The 27514-nt window shown below is 39.4% G+C and overlaps 1 protein-coding gene across 3 annotated transcripts in view; it reads left to right on the plus strand.

Annotated features, from left to right (window-relative positions):
* INPP5K (inositol polyphosphate-5-phosphatase K) overlaps positions 1-27514 on the plus strand; it is a 96158-nt gene that overhangs the window by 25492 nt on the left and 43152 nt on the right. For 2 of the 3 annotated variants that reach the window (XM_053706242.1, XM_053706243.1), the window contains exons 2-3: positions 12690-12759; positions 23595-23702. In XM_053706242.1, the coding sequence (XP_053562217.1) occupies positions 12692-12759; positions 23595-23702 (176 nt within the window). In that variant the 5' untranslated portion in view covers positions 12690-12691. Of the gene's footprint in view, positions 1-12689; positions 12760-21830; positions 22033-23594; positions 23703-27514 lie in introns of those variants that run through there. The other variant, XM_053706244.1, reaches the window with a different exon arrangement.

Below are 27514 nucleotides of genomic sequence, written 5' to 3' on the forward strand. Positions count from 1 at the left end.
CAGTGCTGAGGGAGAGGTTGAAAGTGTGTGTTAGTATAGGGGTAAGGGTAGCAGAGAGAGAGGGGAGCAGCTGTGAGGGGATAGGGTCAAGGGGACAGGTAGTGAGGTGAGAGCGTAGTATAAGTGCTGAAACTTCGTCCTCAGTAACAGGGGAGAATGAACTAAGTTTCAGATTATGAGGGTTGTGGGTGAGTGGGAGTATTTGAGGGGGGGGAGAGAATGGAATTGTGTTGGGAGCTGATTTTATGTCTGATGGAGTCAATTTTGTTAATGAAGTGACTGGCCAAGTCGTGGGCTGACAGAGAAGTTGTATTAGGAAGTGGGGGAGGGCGGAGGAGAAAGTTGTTTAAAACCATGACGATGTGCAGCATGATTGTGAGCTCTGCAATACCAATGGATATATATTTTTCTTCTGTTAAGTGTGATCAGTCCACGGGTCATCATTACTTCTGGGATATTACTCCTCCCCAACAGGAAGTGCAAGAGGATTCACCCAGCAGAGCTGCATATAGCTCCTCCCCTCTACGTCACTCCCAGTCATTCTCTTGCACCCAACGACTAGATAGGATGTGTGAGAGGACTATGGTGATTTTATTTAGTTTTATTTCTTCAATCAAAAGTTTGTTATTTTTTAATAGCACCGGAGTGTGTTATTCCTTCTCTGGTAGACTTTGAAGAAGAATCTACCAGAGTTTTTACTATGATTTTAGCCGGAGTAGTTAAGATCATATTGCTGTTTCTCGGCCATCTGAGGAGAGGTAAACTTCAGATCAGGGGACAGCGGGCAGATTAATCTGCAAAGAGGTATGTAGCAGCTTTTATTTTCTGACAATGGAATTGATGAGAAAATCCTGCCATACCGATATATTATCATGTATGTATATTTTACATTTGAGTATTCTGGGGAATGGTACTTCACTGGAATTACACTGTGTATATAAGACTTTAGCCTATTTGCAAGCAACAGGCTTTTTAATAACTCTTAATTTATGTTAAACGTTTTTGCTAGAATGTAAAATCGTTTTCATTTTCTGAGGTACTGGGTGAATAAAATGTTTGGGCACTATTTTTCCACTTGGCAGTTGCTTGATCTAATTCTGACAGTTTACTGATCTCTCTCACTGTTGTGTGTGAGGGGGAGGGGCCTTTTTTGGCGCTTTTGCTACGCATCAAAAATTTCAGTCAGAAGCTCATTGTTTTTCCTGCATGTTCCGGTTCATCTCTACAGAACTCAGGGGTCTTCAAAACTTGTTTGAGGGAAGTAATCTTCACAACAGAGCTGTGAGATTGTAGTTGACTGTGATAAAAAACGTTTATTCTTTAACTTTTTTTTCTGCCATCAGGGTTAGTTATTCTGTGCTAATGGGAACAAGCCTTTGCTAAAATTGTGTTTTGTTTTACAAAGATTGATGCTGTAACCTTTTCAGTTTATTGATTTCAACTGTCATATATCTTTCTGTGCTTCTTAGGCACAGTACGTTTTTCATTGTATTTTACTTGAATAATATTTCCAAGTTGCAAGTTTAGTTGCTAGTGTGTTAAACATGTCTGATTCAGAGGAAGAGACCTGTACTATTTGTGCTAATGCCAAAGTGGAGCCCAATAGAAATTTATGTACTAACTGTATTGATGCTACTTTAAATAAAAGTCAATCTGTACAAATTGAACAAATTTCACCAAACAACGAGGGGAGAGTTATGCCGACTAACTCGCCTCACGTGACAGTACCTGCATCTCCCGCTCGGGAGGTGCGCGATATTGTGGCGCCCAGTACATCTGGGCGGCCATTACAAATAACATTACAAGATATGGCTACTGTTATGACTGAGGTTTTGGCTAAATTACCAGAGCTAAGAGGCAAGCGTGATCACTCTGGGGTGAGAACAGAGTGCGCTGATAATGCTAGGGCCATGTCAGATACTGCGTCACAACTTGCAGAACATGAGGACGGAGAGCTTCATTCTGCGGCTGACGGTTCTGATCCAAACAGATTGGATTCAGATATTTCAAATTTTAAATTTAAGCTGGAAAACCTCCGTGTATTACTAGGGGAGGTGTTAGCGGCTCTGAATGATTGTAACACAGTTGCAATACCAGAGAAAATGTGTAGGTTGGATAAATATTTTGCTGTACCAACAAGTACTGACGTTTTTCCTATACCTAAGAGACTAACTGAAATTATTACTAAGGAGTGGGATAGACCCGGTGTGCCGTTCTCACCCCCTCCGATATTTAGAAAGATGTTTCCAATAGACACCACCACACGGGACTTATGGCAAACGGTCCCTAAGGTGGAGGGAGCAGTTTCTACTTTAGCTAAGCGTACCACTATCCCGGTGGAGGATAGCTGTGCCTTTTCAGATCCAATGGATAAAAAGTTAGAGGGTTTCCTTAAGAAAATGTTTGTTCAACAAGGTTTTATATTGCAACCCCTTGCATGCATTGCGCCGGTCACGGCTGCAGCGGCATTCTGGATTGAGTCTCTGGAAGAGAACATTAGTTCAGTTACTCTGGACGACATTACGGACAGGCTTAGAATCCTTAAGCTAGCTAATTCTTTCATTTCGGAAGCCGTAGTACATTTAACTAAACTTACGGCTAAGAATTCCGGATTCGCCATTCAGGCGCGCAGAGCACTGTGGCTAAAATCCTGGTCAGCTGATGTAACTTCTAAGTCCAAATTACTTAATATACCTTTCAAAGGGCAGACCTTATTTGGGCCCGGTTTGAAAGAAATTATTGCTGACATTACAGGAGGGAAAGGCCACGCCCTGCCTCAAGACAGAGCCAAACCTAAGGCTAGACAGTCTAATTTTCGTTCCTTTCGGAATTTCAAAGCAGGGGCAACATCAACTTCCACTGCTCCAAAACAAGAAGGATCTGTTGCTCGCTACAGACAAGGCTGGAGACCTAACCAGTCTTGGAACAAGGGCAAGCAGGCCAGGAAACCTGCTGCTGCCCCTAAAACAGCATGAATTGAGGGCCCCCGATCCGGGATCGGATCTAGTGGGGGGCAGACTTTCTCTCTTCGCCCAGGCTTGGGCAAGAGATGTCCAGGACCCCTGGGCGCTAGAGATAATATCTCAGGGATACCTTCTGGACTTCAAATACTCTCCTCCAAGAGAGAGATTTCATCTGTCAAGGTTGTCAACAAATCAAACAAAGAAAGAGGCGTTTCTACGCTGCGTACAAGAACTTTTGTTAATGGGAGTAATCCATCCAGTTCCACGGTCGGAACAGGGACAAGGGTTTTACTCAAATCTGTTTGTGGTTCCCAAAAAAGAGGGAACTTTCAGGCCAATCTTGGATTTAAAGATCCTAAACAAATTCCTAAGAGTTCCATCGTTCAAAATGGAGACTATTCGGACAATTTTACCCATGATCCAAAAGGGTCAGTACATGACCACAGTGGATTTAAAGGATGCTTACCTTCACATACCGATTCACAAAGATCATTACCGGTACCTAAGGTTTGCCTTCCTAGACAGGCATTACCAGTTTGTAGCTCTTCCATTCGGATTGGCTACAGCTCCAAGAATCTTCACAAAGGTTCTGGGTGCTCTTCTGGCGGTACTAAGACCGCGGGGAATCTCGGTAGCTCCGTACCTAGACGACATTCTGATACAAGCTTCAAGCTTTCAAACTGCCAAGTCTCATACAGAGTTAGTACTGGCTTTTCTAAGGTCACATGGATGGAAGGTGAACGAAAAGAAAAGTTCACTCGTTCCACTCACAAGAGTTCCCTTCCTGGGGACTCTTATAGATTCTGTAGAAATGAAGATTTACCTGACAGAGGACAGGTTAACAAGACTTCAAAGTGCTTGCCGCATCCTTCATTCCATTCAACACCCGTCAGTGGCTCAATGCATGGAGGTAATAGGCTTAATGGTAGCGGCAATGGACATAGTACCCTTTGCACGCTTACACCTCAGACCACTGCAACTGTGCATGCTAAGTCAGTGGAATGGGGATTACTCAGACTTGTCCCCTTCTCTGAATCTGGATCAAGAGACCAGAAATTCTCTTCTATGGTGGCTTTCTCGGCCACATCTGTCCAGGGGGATGCCATTCAGCAGACCAGACTGGACAATTGTAACAACAGACGCCAGCCTTCTAGGTTGGGGTGCCGTCTGGAATTCTCTGAAGGCTCAGGGACAATGGAGTCAGGAGGAGAGTCTCCTGCCAATAAACATTCTGGAATTGAGAGCAGTTCTCAATGCCCTCCTAGCTTGGCCCCAGTTGACAACTCGGGGGTTCATCAGGTTTCAGTCGGACAACATCACGACTGTAGCTTACATCAACCATCAGGGAGGGACAAGAAGCTCCCTAGCAATGATGGAAGTATCAAAGATAATTCGCTGGGCAGAGTTTCACTCTTGCCACCTGTCAGCAATCCACATCCCGGGAGTGGAGAACTGGGAGGCGGATTTCTTAAGTCGTCAGACTTTTCATCCGGGGGAGTGGGAACTTCATCCGGAGGTCTTTGCCCAAATACTTCGACGTTGGGGCAAACCAGAGATAGATCTCATGGCGTCTCGACAGAACGCCAAGCTTCCTCGTTACGGGTCCAGGGATCCAGGAGCAGTCCTGATAGATGCCCTGACAGCACCTTGGGACTTCAGGATGGCTTACGTGTTTCCACCCTTCCCGATGCTTCCTCGATTGATTGCCAGAATCAAACAGGAGAGAGCATCAGTGATTCTAATAGCACCTGCATGGCCACGCAGGACTTGGTATGCAGACCTGGTGGACATGTCATTCTGTCCACCTTGGTCTCTACCTCTGAAACAGGACCTTCTGATACAGGGTCCTTTCAAACATCAAAATCTAACTTCTCTGAAGCTGACTGCTTGGAAATTGAACGCTTGATTTTATCAAGACGTGGGTTTTCTGAGTCAGTTATTGATACCTTAATACAGGCTAGGAAGCCTGTTACCAGAAGAATTTACCATAAGATATGGCGTAAATACCTATATTGGTGTGAATCCAAAGGTTACTCTTGGAGTAAGGTTAGGATTCCTAGGATATTGTCTTTTCTACAAGAAGGTTTAGAAAAGGGTTTATCTGCTAGTTCATTAAAGGGACAGATCTCAGCTCTGTCCATTCTGTTACACAAACGTCTGTCAGAAGTTCCAGACGTTCAGGCTTTTTGTCAGGCTTTGGCCAGGATTAAGCCTGTGTTTAAAACCGTTGCTCCACCATGGAGTTTAAACCTTGTTCTTAATGTTTTACAGGGCGTTCCGTTTGAACCCCTTCATTCCATTGATATAAAGTTGTTATCTTGGAAAGTTCTATTTTTAATGGCTATTTCCTCGGCTCCAAGAGTCTCTGAGTTATCAGCCTTACATTGTGATTCTCCTTATTTGATTTTTCATTCGGATAAGGTAGTTCTGCGTACTAAACCTGGGTTTTTACCTAAGGTAGTCACTAACAGGAATATCAATCAAGAGATTGTTGTTCCTTCTTTGTGCCCAAATCCTTCTTCGAAGAAGGAACGTCTACTGCACAATCTGGACGTAGTTCGTGCCCTAAAATTTTACTTACAGGCAACTAAGGAATTTCGACAAACGTCTTCTCTGTTTGTCGTTTACTCTGGTCAGAGGAGAGGTCAAAAGGCTTCTGCTACCTCTCTTTCTTTTTGGCTTCGTAGCATAATTCGTTTAGCTTATGAGACTGCTGGACAGCAGCCTCCTGAAAGAATTACAGCTCATTCTACTAGAGCTGTGGCTTCCACTTGGGCCTTCAAGAATGAGGCCTCTGTTGAACAGATTTGCAAGGCTGCAACTTGGTCTTCGCTTCATACTTTTTCCAAATTTTACAAATTTGACACTTTTGCTTCCTCGGAGGCTGTTTTTGGGAGAAAGGTTCTTCAGGCAGTGGTTCCTTCTGTATAAAGAGCCTGCCTATCCCTCCCGTCATCCGTGTACTTTTGCTTTGGTATTGGTATCCCAGAAGTAATGATGACCCGTGGACTGATCACACTTAACAGAAGAAAACATAATTTATGCTTACCTGATAAATTCCTTTCTTCTGTAGTGTGATCAGTCCACGGCCCGCCCTGTTTTTCTCCAACATAGGTGTGTCCGGTCCACGGCGTCATCCTTACTTGTGGGATATTCTCTTCCCCAACAGGAAATGGCAAAGAGCCCAGCAAAGCTGGTCACATGATCCCTCCTAGGCTCCGCCTTCCCCAGTCATTCTCTTTGCCGTTGTACAGGCAACATCTCCACGGAGATGGCTTAGAGTTTTTTAGTGTTTAACTGTAGTTTTTATTATTCAATCAAGAGTTTGTTATTTTAAAATAGTGCTGGTATGTACTATTTACTCTGAAACAGAAAAGAGATGAAGATTTCTGTTTGTAAGAGGAAAATGATTTTAGCAACCGTTACTAAAATCGATGGCTGTTTCCACACAAGACTGTTGAGAGGAATTAACTTCAGTTGGGGGAACAGTGAGCAGACTTTTGCTGCTTGAGGTATGACACATTCTAACAAGACGATGTAATGCTGGAAGCTGTCATTTTCCCTATGGGATCCGGTAAGCCATTTTTATTACAGACAGAAAAAAAGGGCTTCACAAGGGCTTTTTAAGACTGTAGACATTTTCTGGGCTAAATCGATTTATATATAAACATATTTTATACTCCATAGCCTTGAGGAATTATTTTAATCTTGGGAATTTTGTAAAATAACCGGCAGGCACTGTATTGGACACCTTATTCTTTAGGGGCTTTCCCTAATCATAGGCAGAGTCTCATTTTCGCGCCTGTATTGCGCACTTGTTTTTGAGAAGCATGACATGCAGATGCATGTGTGAGGAGCTCTGATACATAGAAAAGACTTTCTGAAGGCGTCATTTGGTATCGTATTCCCCTTTGGGCTTGGTTGGGTCTCAGCAAAGCAGATACCAGGGACTGTAAAGGGGTTAAATATATTATTTTAAGGGTTAAAGCTTCCAAATTTGGTGTGCTATACTTTTAAGGCTTTAAGACACTGTGGTGAAATTTTGGTGAATTTTGAACAATTCCTTCATACTTTTTAGCAATTGCAGTAATAAAGTGTGTTCAGTTTAAAATTTAAAGTGACAGTAACGGTTTTATTTTAAAACGTTTTTTGTACTTTGTTATCAAGTTTATGCCTGTTTAACATGTCTGAACTACCAGATAGACTGTGTTCTGAATGTGGGGAAGCCAAGGTTCCTTCTCATTTAAATAGATGTGATTTATGTGACACAAAATTTAGAGAAAATGATGCCCAAGATGATTCCTCAAGTGAGGGGAGTAAGCATGGTACTGCATCATCACCTCCTTCGTCTACACCAGTCTTGCCCACACAGGAGGCCCCTAGTACATCTAGCGCGCCAATACTCCTTACTATGCAACAATTAACGGCTGTAATGGATAATTCTATCAAAAACATTTTAGCCAAAATGCCCACTTATCAGCGAAAGCGCGACTGCTCTGTTTTAGAAAATACTGAAGAGCATGAGGACGCTGATGATATTGTTTCTGAAGTGCCCCTACACCAGTCTGAGGGGGCCAGGGAGGTTTTGTCTGAGGGAGAAATTTCAGATTCAGGGAAAATTTCTCAACAAGCTGAACCTGATGTGATTACATTTAAATTTAAGTTGGAACATCTCCGCGCTCTGCTTAAGGAGGTGTTATCCACTCTGGATGATTGTGAGAACTTGGTCATTCCAGAGAAACTATGTAAAATGGACAAGTTCCTAGAGGTCCCGGGGCCCCCCGAAGCTTTTCCTATACCCAAGCGGGTGGCGGACATTGTAAATAAAGAATGGGAAAGGCCCGGTATACCTTTCGTCCCTCCCCCCATATTTAAAAAATTGTTTCCTATGGTCGACCCCAGAAAGGACTTATGGCAGACAGTCCCCAAGGTCGAGGGGGCGGTTTCTACTCTAAACAAACGCACCACTATACCCATAGAAGATAGTTGTGCTTTCAAAGATCCTATGGATAAAAAATTAGAAGGTTTGCTTAAAAAGATGTTTGTTCAGCAAGGTTACCTTCTACAACCAATTTCATGCATTGTCCCTGTCACTACAGCCGCGTGTTTCTGGTTCGATGAGCTAGAAAAGGCGATCATTAATAATTCTTCTTCTTATGAGGAGATTATGGACAGAATTCGTGCTCTCAAATTGGCTAATTCTTTCACCCTAGACGCCACTTTGCAATTGGCTAGGTTAGCGGCGAAAAATTCTGGGTTTGCTATTGTGGCGCGCAGAGCGCTTTGGTTAAAATCTTGGTCAGCGGATGCGTCTTCCAAGAACAAATTGCTTAACATTCCTTTCAAGGGGAAAACGCTGTTTGGCCCTGACTTGAAAGAGATTATCTCTGATATCACTGGGGGCAAGGGCCACGCCCTTCCTCAGGATAGGTCTTTCAAGGCCAAAAATAAACCTAATTTTCGTCCCTTTCGCAGAAACGGACCAGCCCCAAGTGCTACGTCCTCTAAGCAGGAGGGTAACACTTCTCAAGCCAAACCAGCCTGGAGACCAATGCAAGGCTGGAACAAAGGAAAGCAGGCCAAGAAACCTGCCACTGCTACCAAGACAGCATGAGATGTTGGCCCCCGATCCGGGACCGGATCTGGTGGGGGGCAGACTCTCTCTCTTTGCTCAGGCTTGGGCAAGAGATGTTCTGGATCCTTGGGCGCTAGAAATAGTCTCCCAAGGTTATCTTCTGGAATTCAAGGGGCTTCCCCCAAGGGGGAGGTTCCACAGGTCTCAATTGTCTTCAGACCACATAAAAAAACAGGCATTCTTGCATTGTGTAGAAGACCTGTTAAAAATGGGAGTGATTCATCCTGTTCCATTAGGAGAACAAGGGATGGGGTTCTACTCCAATCTGTTCGTAGTTCCCAAAAAAGAGGGAACGTTCAGACCAATCTTAGATCTCAAGATCCTAAACAAGTTTCTCAAGGTTCCATCGTTCAAAATGGAAACCATTCGAACAATTCTTCCTTCCATCCAGGAAGGTCAATTCATGACCACGGTGGATTTAAAGGATGCGTATCTACATATTCCTATCCACAAGGAACATCATCGGTTCCTAAGGTTCGCATTCCTGGACAAGCATTACCAGTTTGTGGCACTTCCGTTCGGATTAGCCACTGCTCCAAGGATTTTCACAAAGGTACTAGGGTCCCTTCTAGCGGTGCTAAGACCAAGGGGCATTGCAGTAGTACCTTACTTGGACGACATTCTGATTCAAGCGTCGTCCCTTCCTCAAGCAAAGGCTCACACGGACATTGTCCTGGCCTTTCTCAGATCTCACGGATGGAAAGTGAACGTAGAAAAGAGTTCTCTATCTCCGTCAACAAGGGTTCCCTTCTTGGGAACAATAATAGACTCCTTAGAAATGAGGATTTTTCTGACAGAGGCCAGAAAAACAAAACTTCTGAACTCTTGTCAAATACTTCATTCTGTTCCTCTTCCTTCCATAGCGCAGTGCATGGAAGTAATAGGTTTGATGGTAGCGGCAATGGACATAGTTCCTTTTGCGCGCATTCATCTAAGACCATTACAACTGTGCATGCTCAGTCAGTGGAATGGGGACTATACAGACTTGTCTCCGACGATACAAGTAAATCAGAGGACCAGAGATTCACTCCGTTGGTGGCTGTCCCTGGACAACCTGTCACAGGGGATGAGCTTCCGCAGACCAGAGTGGGTCATTGTCACGACCGACGCCAGTCTGGTGGGCTGGGGCGCGGTCTGGGGACCCCTGAAAGCTCAGGGTCTTTGGTCTCGGGAAGAATCTCTTCTACCGATAAATATTATGGAACTGAGAGCGATATTCAATGCTCTCAAGGCTTGGCCTCAGCTAGTAAAGGCCAAGTTCATACGGTTTCAATCAGACAACATGACAACTGTTGCGTACATCAACCATCAGGGGGGAACAAGGAGTTCCCTGGTGATGGAAGAAGTGACCAAAATCATTCAATGGGCGGAGACTCACTCCTGCCACTTGTCTGCAATCCACATCCCAGGAGTGGAAAATTGGGAAGCGGATTTTCTGAGTCGTCAGACTTTTCATCCGGGGGAGTGGGAACTCCATCCGGAAATCTTTGCCCAAATTACTCAACTGTGGGGCATTCCAGACATGGATCTGATGGCCTCTCGTCAGAACTTCAAGGTTCCTTGCTACTGGTCCAGATCCAGTGATCCCAAGGCGACTCTAGTAGATGCACTAGTAGCACCTTGGACCTTCAAACTAGCTTATGTATTCCCGCCGTTTCCTCTCATCCCCAGGCTGGTAGCCAGGATCAATCAGGAGAGGGCATCGGTGATCTTGATAGCTCCTGCGTGGCCACGCAGGACTTGGTATGCAGACCTGGTGAATATGTCATCGGCTCCACCATGGAAGCTACCTTTGAGACGAGACCTTCTTGTTCAAGGTCCGTTCGAACATCCGAATCTGGTCTCACTCCAACTGACTGCTTGGAGATTGAACACTTGATCTTATCAAAGCGAGGATTCTCAGATTCTGTCATTGATACTCTTGTTCAGGCCAGAAAGCCTGTAACTAGAAAAATTTACCACAAAATATGGAAAAAATATATCTGTTGGTGTGAATCTAAAGGATTCCCTTGGGACAAGGTAAAGATTCCTAAGATTCTATCCTTTCTTCAAGAAGGTTTGGAGAAAGGATTATCTGCAAGTTCCTTGAAGGGACAGATTTCTGCCTTGTCTGTGTTACTTCACAAAAAGCTGGCAGCTGTGCCAGATGTTCAAGCCTTTGTTCAGGCTCTGGTTAGAATCAAGCCTGTTTACAAACCTTTGACTCCTCCTTGGAGTCTCAATTTAGTTCTTTCAGTTCTTCAGGGGGTTCCGTTTGAACCCTTACATTCCGTTGATATTAAGTTATTATCTTGGAAAGTTTTGTTTTTGGTTGCAATTTCTTCTGCTAGAAGAGTTTCAGAATTATCTGCTCTGCAGTGTTCTCCTCCTTATCTGGTGTTCCATGCAGATAAGGTGGTTTTACGTACTAAACCTGGTTTTCTTCCGAAAGTTGTTTCTAACAAAAACATTAACCAGGAGATAGTCGTGCCTTCTTTGTGTCCGAATCCAGTTTCAAAGAAGGAACGTTTGTTGCACAATTTGGATGTTGTTCGTGCTCTAAAATTCTATTTAGATGCTACAAAGGATTTTAGACAAACATCTTCCTTGTTTGTTGTTTATTCTGGTAAAAGGAGAGGTCAAAAAGCAACTTCTACCTCTCTCTCTTTTTGGATTAAAAGCATCATCAGATTGGCTTACGAGACTGCCGGACGGCAGCCTCCTGACAGAATCACAGCTCATTCCACTAGGGCTGTGGCTTCCACATGGGCCTTCAAGAACGAGGCTTCTGTTGATCAGATATGTAAGGCAGCGACTTGGTCTTCACTGCACACTTTTACTAAATTTTACAAGTTTGATACTTTTGCTTCTTCTGAGGCTATTTTTGGGAGAAAGGTTTTGCAAGCCGTGGTGCCTTCCATCTAGGTGACCTGATTTGCTCCCTCCCTTCATCCGTGTCCTAAAGCTTTGGTATTGGTTCCCACAAGTAAGGATGACGCCGTGGACCGGACACACCTATGTTGGAGAAAACAGAATTTATGTTTACCTGATAAATTACTTTCTCCAACGGTGTGTCCGGTCCACGGCCCGCCCTGGTTTTTTAATCAGGTCTGATAGTTTATTTTCTTTAACTACAGTCACCACGGTATCATATGGTTTCTCCTATGCAAATATTCCTCCTTTACGTCGGTCGATTGACTGGGGAAGGCGGAGCCTAGGAGGGATCATGTGACCAGCTTTGCTGGGCTCTTTGCCATTTCCTGTTGGGGAAGAGAATATCCCACAAGTAAGGATGACGCCGTGGACCGGACACACCGTTGGAGAAAGTAATTTATCAGGTAAACATAAATTCTGTTTTTAAGGCAGGTAAATATTTTTTAAGTTATACTCCAGTCACCACTACACCCTTGGCTTCTCCTTTCTCGTTGGTCCTTGGTCGAATGACTGGGAGTGACGTAGAGGGGAGGAGCTATATGCAGCTCTGCTGGGTGAATCCTCTTGCACTTCCTGTTGGGGAGGAGTAATATCCCAGAAGTAATGATGACCCGTGGACTGATCACACTACAGAAGAAAGGAATTTATCAGGTAAGCATAAATTATGTTTTTTAATATTGTTTTTCTAATACCAAGCTTTATATATGTAATCAATGGGAACAAATGTACTTAACATACTTCCCAGCGTTTTAGTATTTCAATTTGGGACCATGGATTAATGGGAACACATATACCATGCGTAAATGAAAATTATTTCCATTTTAAGCATAATGGGGGGGAAAATAATGTATATGTTATTTATTTTACTTGCTTTTCCTGTAATTTACCTGGAATGTGTTTTATTATCACCCATGCTTACTACTCCCCAGAGTCTAAAATGTACAGTAAGAATGCTATAGTGTGCAGGGAATAGAGCTAAATAATATTATATCCATTATGTGTAATCAAGAATAAACTGGGTAAGCTGTTTGCCATTGGACTGGATGTAAGCCTAACTTGTCAGCTTTCCTTTTAGGTTGCAGTTATTTCTATCAGTGTTTGTATTTACATTATTCTCTCCACAATATATTTTACTAAAGTGTTTTTTGTTGTTTGTTTTTTTTTTTTATCTCTCTAAGGGATGGAAATGGACCCCAGCGATCTAGATCTTGATTCACTGACGCTGGATCCAGGAGAGCTGAAACTCCGGTTTGTTCTTTTTTTCAGTTGTAGTAATGAACAGTAAAATAGAGTTATACGCCCCAGCAAATTGTTTCCTTGTAATGTAAAGCAATAAAAAAGGTAGGCTGTTAGGTACATGTTATACACCTGCTTTGGTGCTAATCTTGAAACATATGCAGTCTCAGATTAGTGTTTAGTGACTGTGCACAAGCCTATCTGCTGTATACATACCAGTTAAAGGGACGTTGTAATTTTCAATAGATGCATTGTTGTGGTACACACATTACAGCAAAAAAAAATGTTTAGATCACACGTGGAGAATATATTTACATATGCACTGTGCACCCACATTGTTTTGTTTTTTTTAAAAAGCAAAATTTCAAAGGCATTTTCTGAAATAAGACGAAGAATTATATATATATATATATATATATATATATATATATATATATATATATATATATATAAAAATTTGTAACAGCAAGGAAAATGTTAAATGTACATGTGACCCTACAAAATGATTTTATTGAGCACACTATAAATCGTTCACACTCTTTAATGGAAAAAAAAAAAAACTTTACTATCTGTTTTCCTAGATTTTAGCATTTTAGAGGCCTAATCACGTAAAACTTTTTTTTATCCCCTCTCCCTCATTTTTCCCATAGTGTAGCTGTTTGTTAATTAAACATTAATGCAAATATAGTAAGTTTAAAAAAAAACAAAAAAAAAAACCTACACCCCCATCCCAGAGCAGTTTAAAAAGTCAGATCTCATGGGTGACCGGCCCAATTCTATGGCCTCTATTCATAATTAATTCTGATATTAACTGAAGCATGTGATTAAGGCTTCTATCCTAATACCGTGGGTATCCAGCTCCCTGTTAATGAGCTCTCAAAATGAGGGAGGGGAGTTGCTCCAATCACAAGAAGAGATTTAAATCAACTGCCCTAATTGTTATAATTATTGGAGTTGAGATATTTAGATACTTTTTAAGCCCCTTTTGTTAAATCACAAACCCACATCAGCACTTTCACTCATTCGCTTACTCTCTCATTCTAGAATCTGTAACCAGTAAATGAAACTGAACAAAGAAAGGGCAGCTATTATTCTAATGGAAAAATAACAGTAATCTGAGATATATCGTTTTCTATAGTTCCCTCCACAAAAGGTGCATTATTTACCTCAGTAGAGGGCCTAGTTAATCAACACCAATATGTTTAAGGGATAAAAAGCTCAAACTTAATACATGCATTATACTTCCATTAGCAAACATCCTTTTAGTAAAAACTAATCCCTTTTTCAGTGGCATATCTACATATTCTCTAAACGTCCTGTGCGCCAGTAATCAAACACAACACATTCTCAGAGTCAGCAGCCGCTTGTATGTCACTGATGCAATACATACCACAGTCCACTTTCTGAGAAGAGGTGGCTTTAAATGCTTTTGCACAGTCACAGCATATGTGCGTATGCAGCCGGAAAAACAGTAGCAACTTTTACTATTAGTATTTTTGCTAATTTAAAGTATATTGGAAAAATGCTTCTGTTTGAAATGGAAATCTATTCAAGCACAATTCGATTTTGACCTTTCAATCCCTTTAATTTGCTTGTAGTTTCACTCCTGTTTAAACACTATAAATAATAAAATGCCTTACTCCATGTATTAAAGGGACAGTGAACCCCAAATTTTTCTTTCATGATTCAGATAGAGAATACAATTTTAAACAACATTCCAATTTACTTCTATTATCTAATTTGCTGCAATCTTTAGATATCCTTTGTTAAAGAAATAGCAATGCACATTGGTGAGCCAATCACATGAGGCATCTATTTGCAGCCACCAATCAGAAGCTTCTGAGCCTATCTAGATATGCTTTTCAGGAAAGAATATTAAGAGAATGAAGCAAATTAGATAATAGAAGTAAATTAGAAAGTTGTTTAAAATGGTATTCTTTATCTGAATTATGAAAGAAAAAAAAGGGTTTAATGTCCCTTTAAGTTTGTGCTGTGCTTTAGGTGCATCACCCATCAAGCACTGTTTACAGAGCAACAGGCTTGTTGTGTTGCTAAGGGAGTAGAGCACCAGAGTGCAGAAGAGATATACAAAGATGGCGGACCTGCCGTTTTAGATCTATTGCGCATGCGATACTTCATAAACATTAGTGTGCTTGTGGTTTGTAGAGCAAGATCAGATCATGAATATTACAAATGGAGTTTGCCAACTGTAGTGCTTTTGGAGGAAGTGCTATTATGAAATTGGGGAATGTTTTGCCTACTTTTCTGGGCGGTTGTTGGAGTGCATTTTTGCAAAACTAAATATAAATGATATATATCTGTAGAAACTTCGGTTTCACATCAAAGTAAGTGGATTTAGAAGTGTGTATATATAGATGTTTCTAATAAATGTGTTTTTATTCATAACAGCTTGCAAAGATTTATAACCGTTTTTAAAGTGACTATTTATTTGTAATTGCCCTTTTAACATTTACAGTCAACAACTACATCAGTAAAATTACCCATATATCTCACCCATTCCATTTCTCTGCTTGCCGAACGTTAATAGACTTACTTGTACATGAGTAAAAGGGAAGTGGAATAGGTGAAATATATGGACCATTATTACCTATTTATAATATTTACAAAGCATTTGATGTCTCTCATCACAAAAGTGTACAGCCTCGGATTTGATCCTCTCACCAACTAATTTAATACAAGTGCAAACAATAGTCCCACCTTTCGCCCTTTCCCAGTTAAAGTTACAGTGTACACCAATTTTCATATAACTGAATGTAAAAGACAATGCTAGAAGAATATGCACAGATACAGATGTAAAAATCCAGTATAAGATATTTTAAAAACTTACTTAAAAGCTCCCAGTTTAGCGCTGTTGATGAGATTAGGCTGGGACACCCAGTGAAAGATGCTGGAAAATTAGGAAGAGGAGGCACTCTCCCCTCCCCTGCATATGAAAAGACCTATTACACAAACAAGAGCAGCAGGACTCTGTAGACCTGGGTCTACATCTGATATTGTGGGGCTTGGTTAGGTGTCTGAAAAATAAGCAAAACTATACATTGTTACAAAAACACTCCGAGATGGGCTATATAAATGGATCTTCTACAAAACATTTAGGCAAATAAAAAATCTAGTGTAAATGTCCCTCTAGCCATTTAAATGTTCAGTTTAAGTGCTTTTAATAGAATGCAGCTGGGCTTTGTAAATATACATTTTACTTTAATAATAGGGTTTAATAAAGGATATGTTTAAAATATATTTAACCAAATTGTTTGTTTAATATTATAATAAACATTGTGATGAAGGGATACATTTTAGCTATCTTGTAAGCTTAGAACATCTAAGTGATTAGTAAAATCCTCTACTGCCTTAGAGTATTTTACTATTATGTTCTTTTCATAATGCAGAAAATTGAAACAGGCAAAAGTATGTTCTCTGTATGATCAGATCTATACCTTTCAATTAATTAAACCAGACCAGAGAACTAAATATTCATATGGAGAGAAAGGAAAGGAAACACAGTATTGACAAACTATTTAGGTTTGTAATTGAAACTACATTGTTAAATATTGTTAAAACATCTATTTGGATTCAAAAGTGATAATCATGATACCTTAAAAAAATTAAAAAACGTAGATTAGTTTTAACGCTGCCCACCATTGAGGAGGGGGTGAGTTTTCTCAAACTACTAGAGCTGCAGGGGGTTGAGAATTTTTACATATTTCTGTGTGGTTACATTTTTATAATCTTTCACTGCAATTCATATTTTGGGGCTTTCTGTTTGGGCAATAATTAGATGCTATTATTTCTACTGTTACAGGAGGTAAAGGATTTTAGAAAGACTTATTTCCTCAGGACAAGAAAAGGCAAAGCTTCTAAACGTTTTTGTTCATTTCGTCAGTCTAAGAACCAACAATCCTCTTCCTCTGTTCTAAAACAGGAATTAACTAGACATTCCTGGAAATCAGGATAATCTTGGAACAAGTATAAGCAGCCCAAGAAATCCTTTTCCACCCCTAAGTCACAATGAAGGATCGTCCTCAAAGCCAGATTCACTTCTGGTAGGGGGCAGATTACACCTTTTTCAGAAGGCCTGGTCTCAATCTGTCAGGATCCTTGGGTCCTCAACATAGTTTCTCGGGGATCTTGGATAAAATTAAAATCCAGGCCTCCGAGAGGAAGATTTCTTCTGTCCCATATTTCCAAGAATATAATGAAAGCTCATGCTTTCCTTCAATGTGTTCAGGAAAAATGGGGGAACTTTTACTCCATTCTTTTTATTGTTCCCAAAAAAGAAGGAACGTTGAAACCAATCCTAGACTTAAAGGGACAGTCTACACCAGAATTTTTATTGTTTTAAAAGATAGATAATCCCTTTATTACCCATTCCACAGTTTTGCATAACCAACACAGTTATATTAATATACTTTTAAACTCTGTGATCATCTTGTATCTAAGCCTCTGCAAACTGCCCCTTTATTTTAGTTCTTTTGACAGACTTGCAGTTTAGCCAATCAGTGCCTGCTCCCAGATAACTTCACGTGCACGAGCACAGTGTTATCTATATGAAAAACATGAACTAACACCCTCTAGTGGTGAAAAACTGTTAAAATGCATTCTGAAAAGAGGTGGCCTTCAAGGTCTAAGAAATTAGCATATGAACCTCCTAGGTTAAGCTTTCAACTAACAATAGCAAGAGAACAAAGCAAAATTGGTGATAAAAATAAATTGGAAAATTGTTTAAAATTACATGCCCTATCTGAAACATGAAAGTTTATTTTGGCCTAGACTGTCCCTTTTAATGAATAAGTGCCCAGTATCTAAAAATAATTTGAAAAACAGGGGCACTTTCTTTCATTAAACAAAGACTCTAACGGCTAGATTATGAGTTGTGCGTTAGGCTTAAAAAGCAGCGTTGGCCGGTCCTAACGCTGCTATTTAACGCCCGCTGGTTAAAAAGCTCTTCTACCTGTTAAAAAGTTTTTTACCGGTAAAAAAAATTACAAATCCCACCACCCACACAACCAACCCTACTCTAAAACCCACCCAATACCCCCTTAAAAAAACCTAACACTAACCCCTTGAAGATCACCTTACCGGGAGAAGTCTTCATCCAACAGGGCCGAAGTCCTCAACGAAGCCGGGAGAAGTCTTCATCCAAGCCGGGCGAAGTGGTCCTCCAGACGGGCAGAAGTCTTCATCCAGACAGCATCTTCTATCTTCGTCCATCTTCAAGACATCCGACGCGGAGCATCCTCTTCTTCCGACGACTAACACTGAATGAAGGTTCCTTTAAATGACGTCATCCAAGATGGCGTCCCTTCAATTCCGATTGGCTGATAGAATTCTATCAGCCAATCGGATTTAAGGTAGAAAAAATCCTATTGGCTGATCCAATCAGCCAATAGGATTGAGCTGGCATTCTATTGGCTGTTCCAATCAGCCAATAGAATGCCAGCTCAATCCTATTGGCTGATTGGATTAAGGGGGTATTGGGTGGGTTTTAGAGTAGGGTTGGTTGTGTGGGTGGTGGGTTTTAATGTTGGGGGGGATTTGTAATATTTTTTACAGGTAAAAGAGCTGATTACTTTGGGGCAATGCCCCGCAAAAGGCCCTTTTAAGGGCTATTTGTAATTTAGTGTAGGGTAGGGCTTTTTTTTTATTTTGGGGGGGCTTTTTTATTTTGTTAGGGGGGATTAGATTAGGTGTAATTAGTTTTAAAATCTTGTAATTTGTTTATTATATTCTTTAATTTAGTGTTTGTTTTTTTGTACTTTAGATAATTTTATTTAATTGTATTTAATTTAGGTAATTTATTTAATTGTAGTGTAGTATTAGGTGTAATTGTAACTTAGGTTAGGTTTTATTTTACAGGTCAATTTGTCTTTATTTTAGCTAGGTAGTTATTAAATAGTTAATAACTATTTAGTAACTATTCTACCTAGTTAAAATAAATACAAACTTGCCTGTAAAATAAAAAATAAACCCTAAGATAGCTACAATGTAACTATTAGTTATATTGTAGCTATCTTAGGGTTTATTTTATAGGTAAGTATTTAGTTTTAAATAGGAATAATTTAGTTAATGATATGAATTTTATTTAGATTTATTTAAATTATATTTAAGTTAGGAGGGGTTAGGGTTAAACTTAGGTTTAGGGGTTAATACATTTAGAATAGTGGTGGTGACGTTGGGGGCAGCAGATTAGGGGTTAATAAATATAATGTAGGTGTCTGCGATGTTGGGGGCAGCAGATTAGGGGTTACTAAGTATAATGTAGGTGACGGCGATGTCCGGAGTGGCAGATTAGGGGTTAATAGTTATAATGTAGGTGTCGACGATGTCGGGGGTGGCAGATTAGGGGTTAATAAGTGTAAGATTAGGGGTGTTTAGACTCGGGGTTCATGTTAGGGTGTTAGGTGTAAACATAAATTTTATTTCCCCATAGGAATCAATGCGGCTGCGTTAGGAGCTAAACGCTGTTTTTTTTGCAGATGTTAGACTTTTTTTCAGCCGGCTCTCCCCGTTTATTCCTATGGGGAAATTGTGCATGAGCACGTTACACCAGCTCACCGCTAACGTAAGCAGCGCTGGTATTGGAGGGAGATGTGGAGCAAAATTTTGCTCAACGCTCACTTTTTGTCTGTTAACGCCGGGTTTGTAAAAACCCGTAATACCAGCGCTGTATGTAAGTGAGCGGTGAGCATAAACTGCTCATTAGCACCGCATACCCTCTAACGCAAAACTCGTAATCTAGGTGTTATTGTTTTAAAATACTTACCTTTGCGTTATGGTAACCATAACGCTGATCCTCCGCCCGCAGCTCCTGCTTTCTTTAGCAGATCGATGATTAATCCGGCTTCCTCCAATCGTTGCGTGCCCCCTTTGGTATCCAGCTTGTGAGGCGCGCAAAGGGGGCACGCAATGATTGGAGAAAGCCGGATTAATCATCGATCTGCTAAAGAAAGCAGGAGCTGCGGGTGGAGGATCAGCGTTATGGTTACCATAATGCAAAGGTAAGTATTTTAAAACAATAAGAGTGTTTGTTTAATGAATGAAAGTGCACCTGTTTTTTTAAATTATTTTTATATACAAGGCACTTATTCATTAAACTTTACAATCCCTTTAAATATACAATGACATGATATTATACTCTCTAATTAAAGGGACAGTAAAGTCTACATTTAAACTTTAATGATTCGGATAGAGCATGCAATTATAAACAGCTTTCCTATTTACTTCTGTTATCATTTTTTCTATGTCCTTTTGGTATCCTTTGTTGAAAAACATACATAGGTAGGCTCAGGAGCAGAAATGCACTGCTGGGAGCTAGCTGCTGATTGATGGCTGCATTGTTGCTCCTTCAACAAAGGATACCAAGAAAATAACGTAAATTTCATAATAGAAGGAAATTAAAATGTTGCTTCAAATTGTATGCTGTGTCTAAATCATGAGGGAAAAAGAAATAGTTAAAAGAACACTCAAGTCAAAATTAAACTTTCATAATTCAGATAGAGCACACAATTTTAAACAACTTTCCAATTCACTTCCATCAGCTAAATGTGCACAATCTCCTTATATGCACACTTTCTGAGGCACCAGCTCCTACTGAGCATGTGCAAGAATCACAGAATATACATATGTGCATTTTCTGATTGACTGTCACATGATGCATAAGGAAGGAAAATGTCATATGAGGCATACAGAAGGAGAAAGTAACTACCTAGACTTACACTGTTGGAAAGGTTAGGCGATTACCTTTCCAATAGTCCTGGGGGTCTGTAGCTGCTTAGATGCCTGAGATACAGGCTTCTAAGCAGCATGCCCCCTGCTCCTATACTTAACATTGTTAAGTATAAATAAAGTTGCACAATGACATCATCACGTTATTGCGCGTGACGTCACCACGCAAAACGGGAAGCCCCGGCGATGCCTGTCACTCTACTGACACCATCGCCGGGCTAGGAGCGGGTGGGAGCCCCCAGATCTCCCTCAAGGTAGGAGAGTGCTAGTGACGGCTCTGAGTCGTCATTAGCACCAGAGTGGGAAACTCTGTGACGGCTCAGAGCCGTCATTAGCACTCAAAGGGTTAAAGGGACAGTACACACCAATTTCTACTATAAATAAGAATATGCACAGATACTGATATAAAAAAATCCAGTTAAAAAAACTTTTAAAAACTTACTTAGAAGCTCCCAATTTAGCACTGTTAATGAGGTTAGGCAGGGACACCCACTAAAAGTGGCTGAGAGCAGACCCTCCCCTGCATATGAATAGACCCATTATACAAACAGAAACATTCTGAAGTCTGTATACATCAGTATACATCTAAAACTTTGGGGCTTGGTTAGGAGTCTAAAAATCAGCACAATGTAATTTAAAAATAAGCAATATATAAATGGATCATCTACTAAATATTTATGCAAAGAAAAATCTAGTGTACAATGTCTCTTTAAGTCCATTCTGTGTACTGATCATTGTCACCCAAAGTTATGTTGGTGTGTTTTTAAGTTCATATAATCTTTGCTAGGGTAATATGCCAAGGCATTCAATGTCATAGAATAAATGTTTACCAATCACTAGTACAGAAGTACTCTAGATTGGTCTGCAGAATCATTCTTCCTGCAGATAACTGGCAAACCAGCAATGCTGCTGCATAGTATGATTGTAATTGCTTTAACTTTATGCCTATTTAAAAGATGTTGCCACTCTTCTGACTGTAATTTTTATGAGGTTGGAAACTGAGCATTGTAGTGTAGTGATTTAAATTGTGATAAAACATTAAAAACAAAACTTTTGACTGCCTCACAAAAGGTTAAACCACATCATCTAAAAAAAAGTAATCAGATTACAGCAAAGAGCGTAAAACTAAATGATGTTTTAGCCTGATAAACAATGAGACCATTTGTGTTGAGATTAAAGGAATCTTTTGTACATTCTGAGAAGTCTTCCTTTGTAGATTAGTTCACCAGAGTCCCAGAAGTTTTGCTATTGGTTCATTTGTGTGAGAATGGAAACACACAGCCTTGAGTACTCAGAGCTGGATACCTCGTGCTTTACACTTTCTAGTCTAGACGGTCTTCATATAGATCGTGGGCGCTCTGATAGCTTCAGTAGCACTGGTTCCTATGGCAGGTTCGTGCTGCGTCAGAGAGTGGCTCAACTTCTGACCTGTGTGGAAGATGTCAGTTCTGATGACGACATTCATGAAGAACTCTCCCGCTCACTAGATACTGCTTTTCTGATCTGCGGAAAAAAAATGGCTCCTAAGACTCAACAGTTCAGGTTGAAAAAAAAAATTAAAATCATATTTGCCTTCCTGTATTGTAATATGAAAATCTATATTGTTAATACATAGTTTTTGTTTTTATTAACGGTACACCTTAGCACATTTTATGCTCGTGTAGAATGGAATTTTATCATAGTTTTACTGTTTTCTAGAATGCAAGTATGTTCATGCCTGTAAAAGTATTGCTAGTCAGAGTATGTTAGCGCTAGTTTTCACTTTATATATATATATATATATATATATATCTTTTTGATGTTAAAATAGGTAACGTTTCCTCTTGATATGTTTCATTTTTTTATAATCTCACCTTTTAAAGGGAAAAAATAGCTGTTACTTCTTCTTGCATAGTTATTACTTAGCCTTCTGTGAATGTGAGGATGCAGCATTGTGTTGGATGGATAACTGTGATGTTATATTGTAATACCAATATGCATGTGAGAGACTAAACTTGGAATTTGCTTAATGTCTGCATTCATTTTTCTGTAAAGCTATTGGGCAATTGTATAAGAAGCCAGCACTATCTAGAATTATAAAACCATGAAGTTTGACGAATAACTTACCACTTGTTGTAGACTATACTTTTTTGTTGAATTTACCAGCTACAGTGTTCGGTCCAGGACCTATTTAACAGGCGAACCACTAGACTGATTTTACTGAAACCCCAGCTAAAATTTAGTCCAATATTAAAGGGACATTGTTCTGTAAAATTTGGTTTCCCATTAATTTGTTCCCAATGACTTGTTATAGTAGCCACAGAGTATAAAATGTATGGAAAATTGCCCTGTTATTTTTGGTTTTGTCTATGTTTTGCTGATTGAAACCTAAATCCATTGTTCTCAAGAATATGCCCATATAAATGGACTGAGCCTGTAGAAATAAGATGTAATTTTCTTATCTGTCTCTCTGTACTTTAAGGCCTTCTTATCTTATTGCTCTGTCTCTACGCAATTGCTAATACTTAGAGCAAGGGAAATGGAAATGTTATTGACTATCTCTCCCACCCCCTACTGGAAACTTGAATACTCTTGTTTATATAGCTTATCTATAGATAATACTAAATTATTCATTTTTTCCGTAAAGGTGGTGGTGGTTTCAATAGGCAAAACCAGATATTTTAAACAACAAAATAAAGCTAAATTATCTATTAAACAATTTGATACACTCCAGCATGCAAAACCAATAATTGGGAACGCATTAAAGCAGAGAAACATTTACAGTAAGATATCCCTTTAAACTAAAATGATCTAATACTATATTTTTCATTGTTTTACAGATTATCATGAAATCAATTTGTGTTAAATTATGCAATTAATTTGTGCTTTGTATTGCACGGCCCCCACCTTGTTACTTCATAATACCACCTGGCTGACAACATTTTATGTTGCAAACACTGAGCTACATCTGTTTAGTATTCTGTACAATCTTATTGAGGGGTAGCGCTGTATTTAGATGTCTTGAAATAAATTTGCTCTTCACGTTCTGTTCTCTGTCACAGTTAATCCAGTAAATTTGATATTTTTTACAATAATCTCTTCCCTAAATGACTGCTTCCTTTCAGACTGCACTTGGTTACATGGAATATTGGAACAGCACCCCCTCCTCAGGATGTCAGCTCTCTTCTTCTGCTTGATACTGCATGCCCAGATATTGATATGTATATCATCGGGTAGGTGTACATACATCTGTTTTCTCATTGCCATTTAACTTTTTTATTATTTGGAGAGAAAAAAAATCTGTAACCGCTCTATTACAAATAATTTGCAAGAGTTATACGAGAGAGAAAACCTATAAGATATTTTCAGGTGTCGTACAATCTGCTAATAGTTTTTCTTTTTAATAAAATAATTTTTATGTATATTCCTAATCACTGAAAAATGAAAGAAAACAATTCAAAGTTACAGATATGAGAATATTCCCTAATAGACAATGTGTAAGTGGTTGATTTGACTATTAAAGGGACACTCAATTCAAAATAAACTTTTATGATTCAGATAAAGCATCCAGTTTTAAGACACTTTTTACAATTTTACTTCCGTTATCAATTTTTGCACAGTCTTTTTATATTCACACTTTCTGGGTAACAAGTTCCTACTAACCATGTGCACAAGCTCACAGGGTAAATGTATACTAGTCTGTGATTGGCTGATGTCTGTCACATGATACAGGGCGTCGGAAATGGGAGAAAACATTAATTTGTTAGAAAAAAATCTACTGCTTATTTGAAATTCAGAGTAAGTGCTATTGCATTATGTAATTCTACTGCATTGAGTGGTCCTTTAATCTAAGTTTAGACAGTAATTTAGCTTCAGGACATTGTAACATAAAAAAAAAGTGTGTGAAAACTAACTCTGAAAATGACTTTCCCATGAAAGTAACTGTAAAAATAAATTAAAATCCACAAATGAATCAGATAGAGTGCTCTGTGCTTAAACTAATCACAGCTAAGTAGCTTTGGGTAATCCAGATTTGTACACTTCGCTGTTATACTCACTTATACATTCTTAGTAGATTGAATCATACATTGCTGTTCTGTGCTTGTGCGTGGCACTAAATGGCTGAACTGTATTTAGATTGTTATACAATGTGCTCTTTATTTAAAGGTCGATAAACTATTTTTATACATATTCATACTTTATATCAGGCAATTAAGTACTTAATAGCAAAATGCCTTTATACAAATCTGTCTCTTTACTAATCATTCAACTCTGTTATCTTTTCTCCATTATAGGGACAGTAAACTCCTTGTAAGTACATTTCTGTTGTGTCGCAATAGAACATCATATTAGCAAAGTCTTTTTTTTAAACAAATTGACATCCTTTATTACTACAATTATTTATCTAAAGCCAAGCTACACCCACAATTTGCCCTATTTGGAGGAACCAATCTGGGCTTTAGTCCTCAGACAACAAAGTTAGTCCCGACTATAATGTTAGTATAGAGTGCATTGTTTTGCAGTTGTTATTATTATCTAAATCCAATTAAGGAGATATATATAACAGGATTAGCCTTGAAACGTCAGCCGGGTGCAGTTTAATTCCTGTGAAAAGGGGGCAAAATAAATATGTGAAATATTAATATTTTTATGTCGGGTTAGCACAGATGAGAATATGCGATTAGGTTTGCGCTGGAGTAGGGTGTATTTTTTGTTTTTATCTCCATTGCATTCTATGTGGAAATACGTGAACGCGCAGTTTTGCATAACAAACACAGTTAAAATAAGGGGACAGTCTGCAGACTGTCCCCTTATTTCAGTTCTTTTGACAGACTTGCATTTTAGCCAATCAGTGCTCACTCACGTGCATGAGCTCAATGTTATCTGTATGAAACACATGAAAATAACGCCCTCTAGTGGTGAAAAACTGTCAAAATGCATTTAAATTAGAGGCGGCCTTCAGGAAATTAGAATATGAACATTCAAGGTTTAGCTTTCAATTAAGAATACCAAGAGAACAAAGCAAAATAAGTAAATTGGAAAGTTGTTTAAAATTACATGCCCTATCTGAATCATGAAAGTTTTATTTGTATCTAACTGTCCCTTTAACCCCTTAATGACCACAGCACTTTTCCATTTTCTGTCTATTTGGGACTAAGGCTATTTTTACATTTTTGCGGTGTTTGTGTTTAGCTGTAATTTTCCTCTTACTCATTTACTGTACCCACACATATTATATACCGTTTTTCTCACCATTAAATGGACTTTCTAAAGATACCATTATTATCTCTATCTATCTCTCTCTATCTCTCTCTTTCTCTCTCTCTCTCTATCTCTCTCTATCTCTCCCTCATTGCACTACTGGCAGCTAGCTAAACACATTTAGTTAGCCAATCACAAGAGATAAATGTGTGCAGGCACCAATCAGCAGCTAGCTCCCACTAGTGTATGAAATGTGCATATTCATTTTCAGCAAGAAGTACCAAGAGAACAAAACACATTTGAAAATAGAAGTGAATTTAAAAGTGTCTTAAAATTACATGTTCTATCTGAATCATGCAATTTTGACTTACCTATCCCTTTAATTTAAAATTTGTTAATGAGCAGTAGCATATTCTCTGGCAAATTTCAAAGTTAATCCAATCAACCCCCCCCCCCCCCACCCCCGTAACATGTGACAGCCGTCAGCCAATCACAGAATTCATATACATATATACTGTGCACTTTTGCAAATGCTCATTAGGAGCTGGAACCTCAAAAGCTGTGCATATAAAAAGATTGTGCAAGTTTTCATAATGAAAATATATTCAAACTTCAAAAAAAAAATTTTTAATTGCATGATTTATCTGATTTATGAAACTTTAATTTTGACTTTAGTGACCCTTTAATTCTACAGATACCTATATGTAAATCCTTCATTGATTCAATAAAAATGATGTGACTGGCTTCTCAGTATTCGAGACGGAATTATACATATGTTGTCCCCTTTTGTAATTCATTGAATTAACAGTCCCAGAATCTGTCAGAGCCAAGTGCTGTTTTGTCACTGTCTGAGCGAGCTGGCTCCTTGTTGCTCAACATCTACTTCTACTTGTATTATAACTACTGGCATGAAAAGGACTGAGAGAGAACAGAGAATCAAGTTGTACACTCACAAATTAGAAATGAGAAATAGATGCTCTGGAGAGTAGCAGCATGAATGTAACAGGAAGTAATGGTGACTCATTTCACATTACATAAATATCCTGTCAAACACCTGTAAGTGTCACATGTGTGACATTTACAGAACACTGGGCAGTTTCAGATGCTGCAGTTGGATTATTACTGTATCCTATAATCCTAATGTGAAATATGATGTATATACATTCATACCAATACAATAGAACAGCAATTCTCTCTTTTTACAGAAATAAGAATCACAAATCATTTAGTGACTTAAATAAAATAACAATTTTGTGTGTTTTTTTTTTTTTTAGATTTTGTTTAATGGTTATATTTTTATGGTGTTAACAAAAGCACCACAAGTATTACTGGCATTGGTGCTGGCACAGTAACAGAATTATAATATTGGCATATCATTGTCCTCTCTTATACAGAATGAACTGTGTTACCCAGCAACAACTCCCAAAGCCAAAGAGCATTGTATAATAGTAAAAGGCTGAGGCCTAATGACTGCTGAGTTTGTGATATTCATTTCTGTTTGTGAGGTATTAAAAAGTGCAGTGCAGATGTACATGTGATTTTAACCCTTTCAGTGCTAACGACGGCTCTGAGCCATCGCAAATTGTCTCACTCAGGTGCTAAAGACGGCCCAGAGCCGTCGCTACCACTCTCCGACCTTAAGGGAGATCTGGAGGCTGGCACCCGCTCATACCCCGGTGATCGGGCCTGTATAGTGACAGGCATCGCCAGGGCTTCACGTTTTGCGCGATGACGTCCCGCACAATGACGTGATAACTCACTGCGCAACTTTATTTAAAATGGACAATGCAAAGTATAGGGAAAGGGGGCATGCTGCTTAGAAGCCGGTATCTCAGGCATCTAA

This window comes from Bombina bombina, chromosome 3 (assembly GCF_027579735.1).
Source record: "Bombina bombina isolate aBomBom1 chromosome 3, aBomBom1.pri, whole genome shotgun sequence".
Taxonomy (NCBI): domain Eukaryota; kingdom Metazoa; phylum Chordata; class Amphibia; order Anura; family Bombinatoridae; genus Bombina; species Bombina bombina.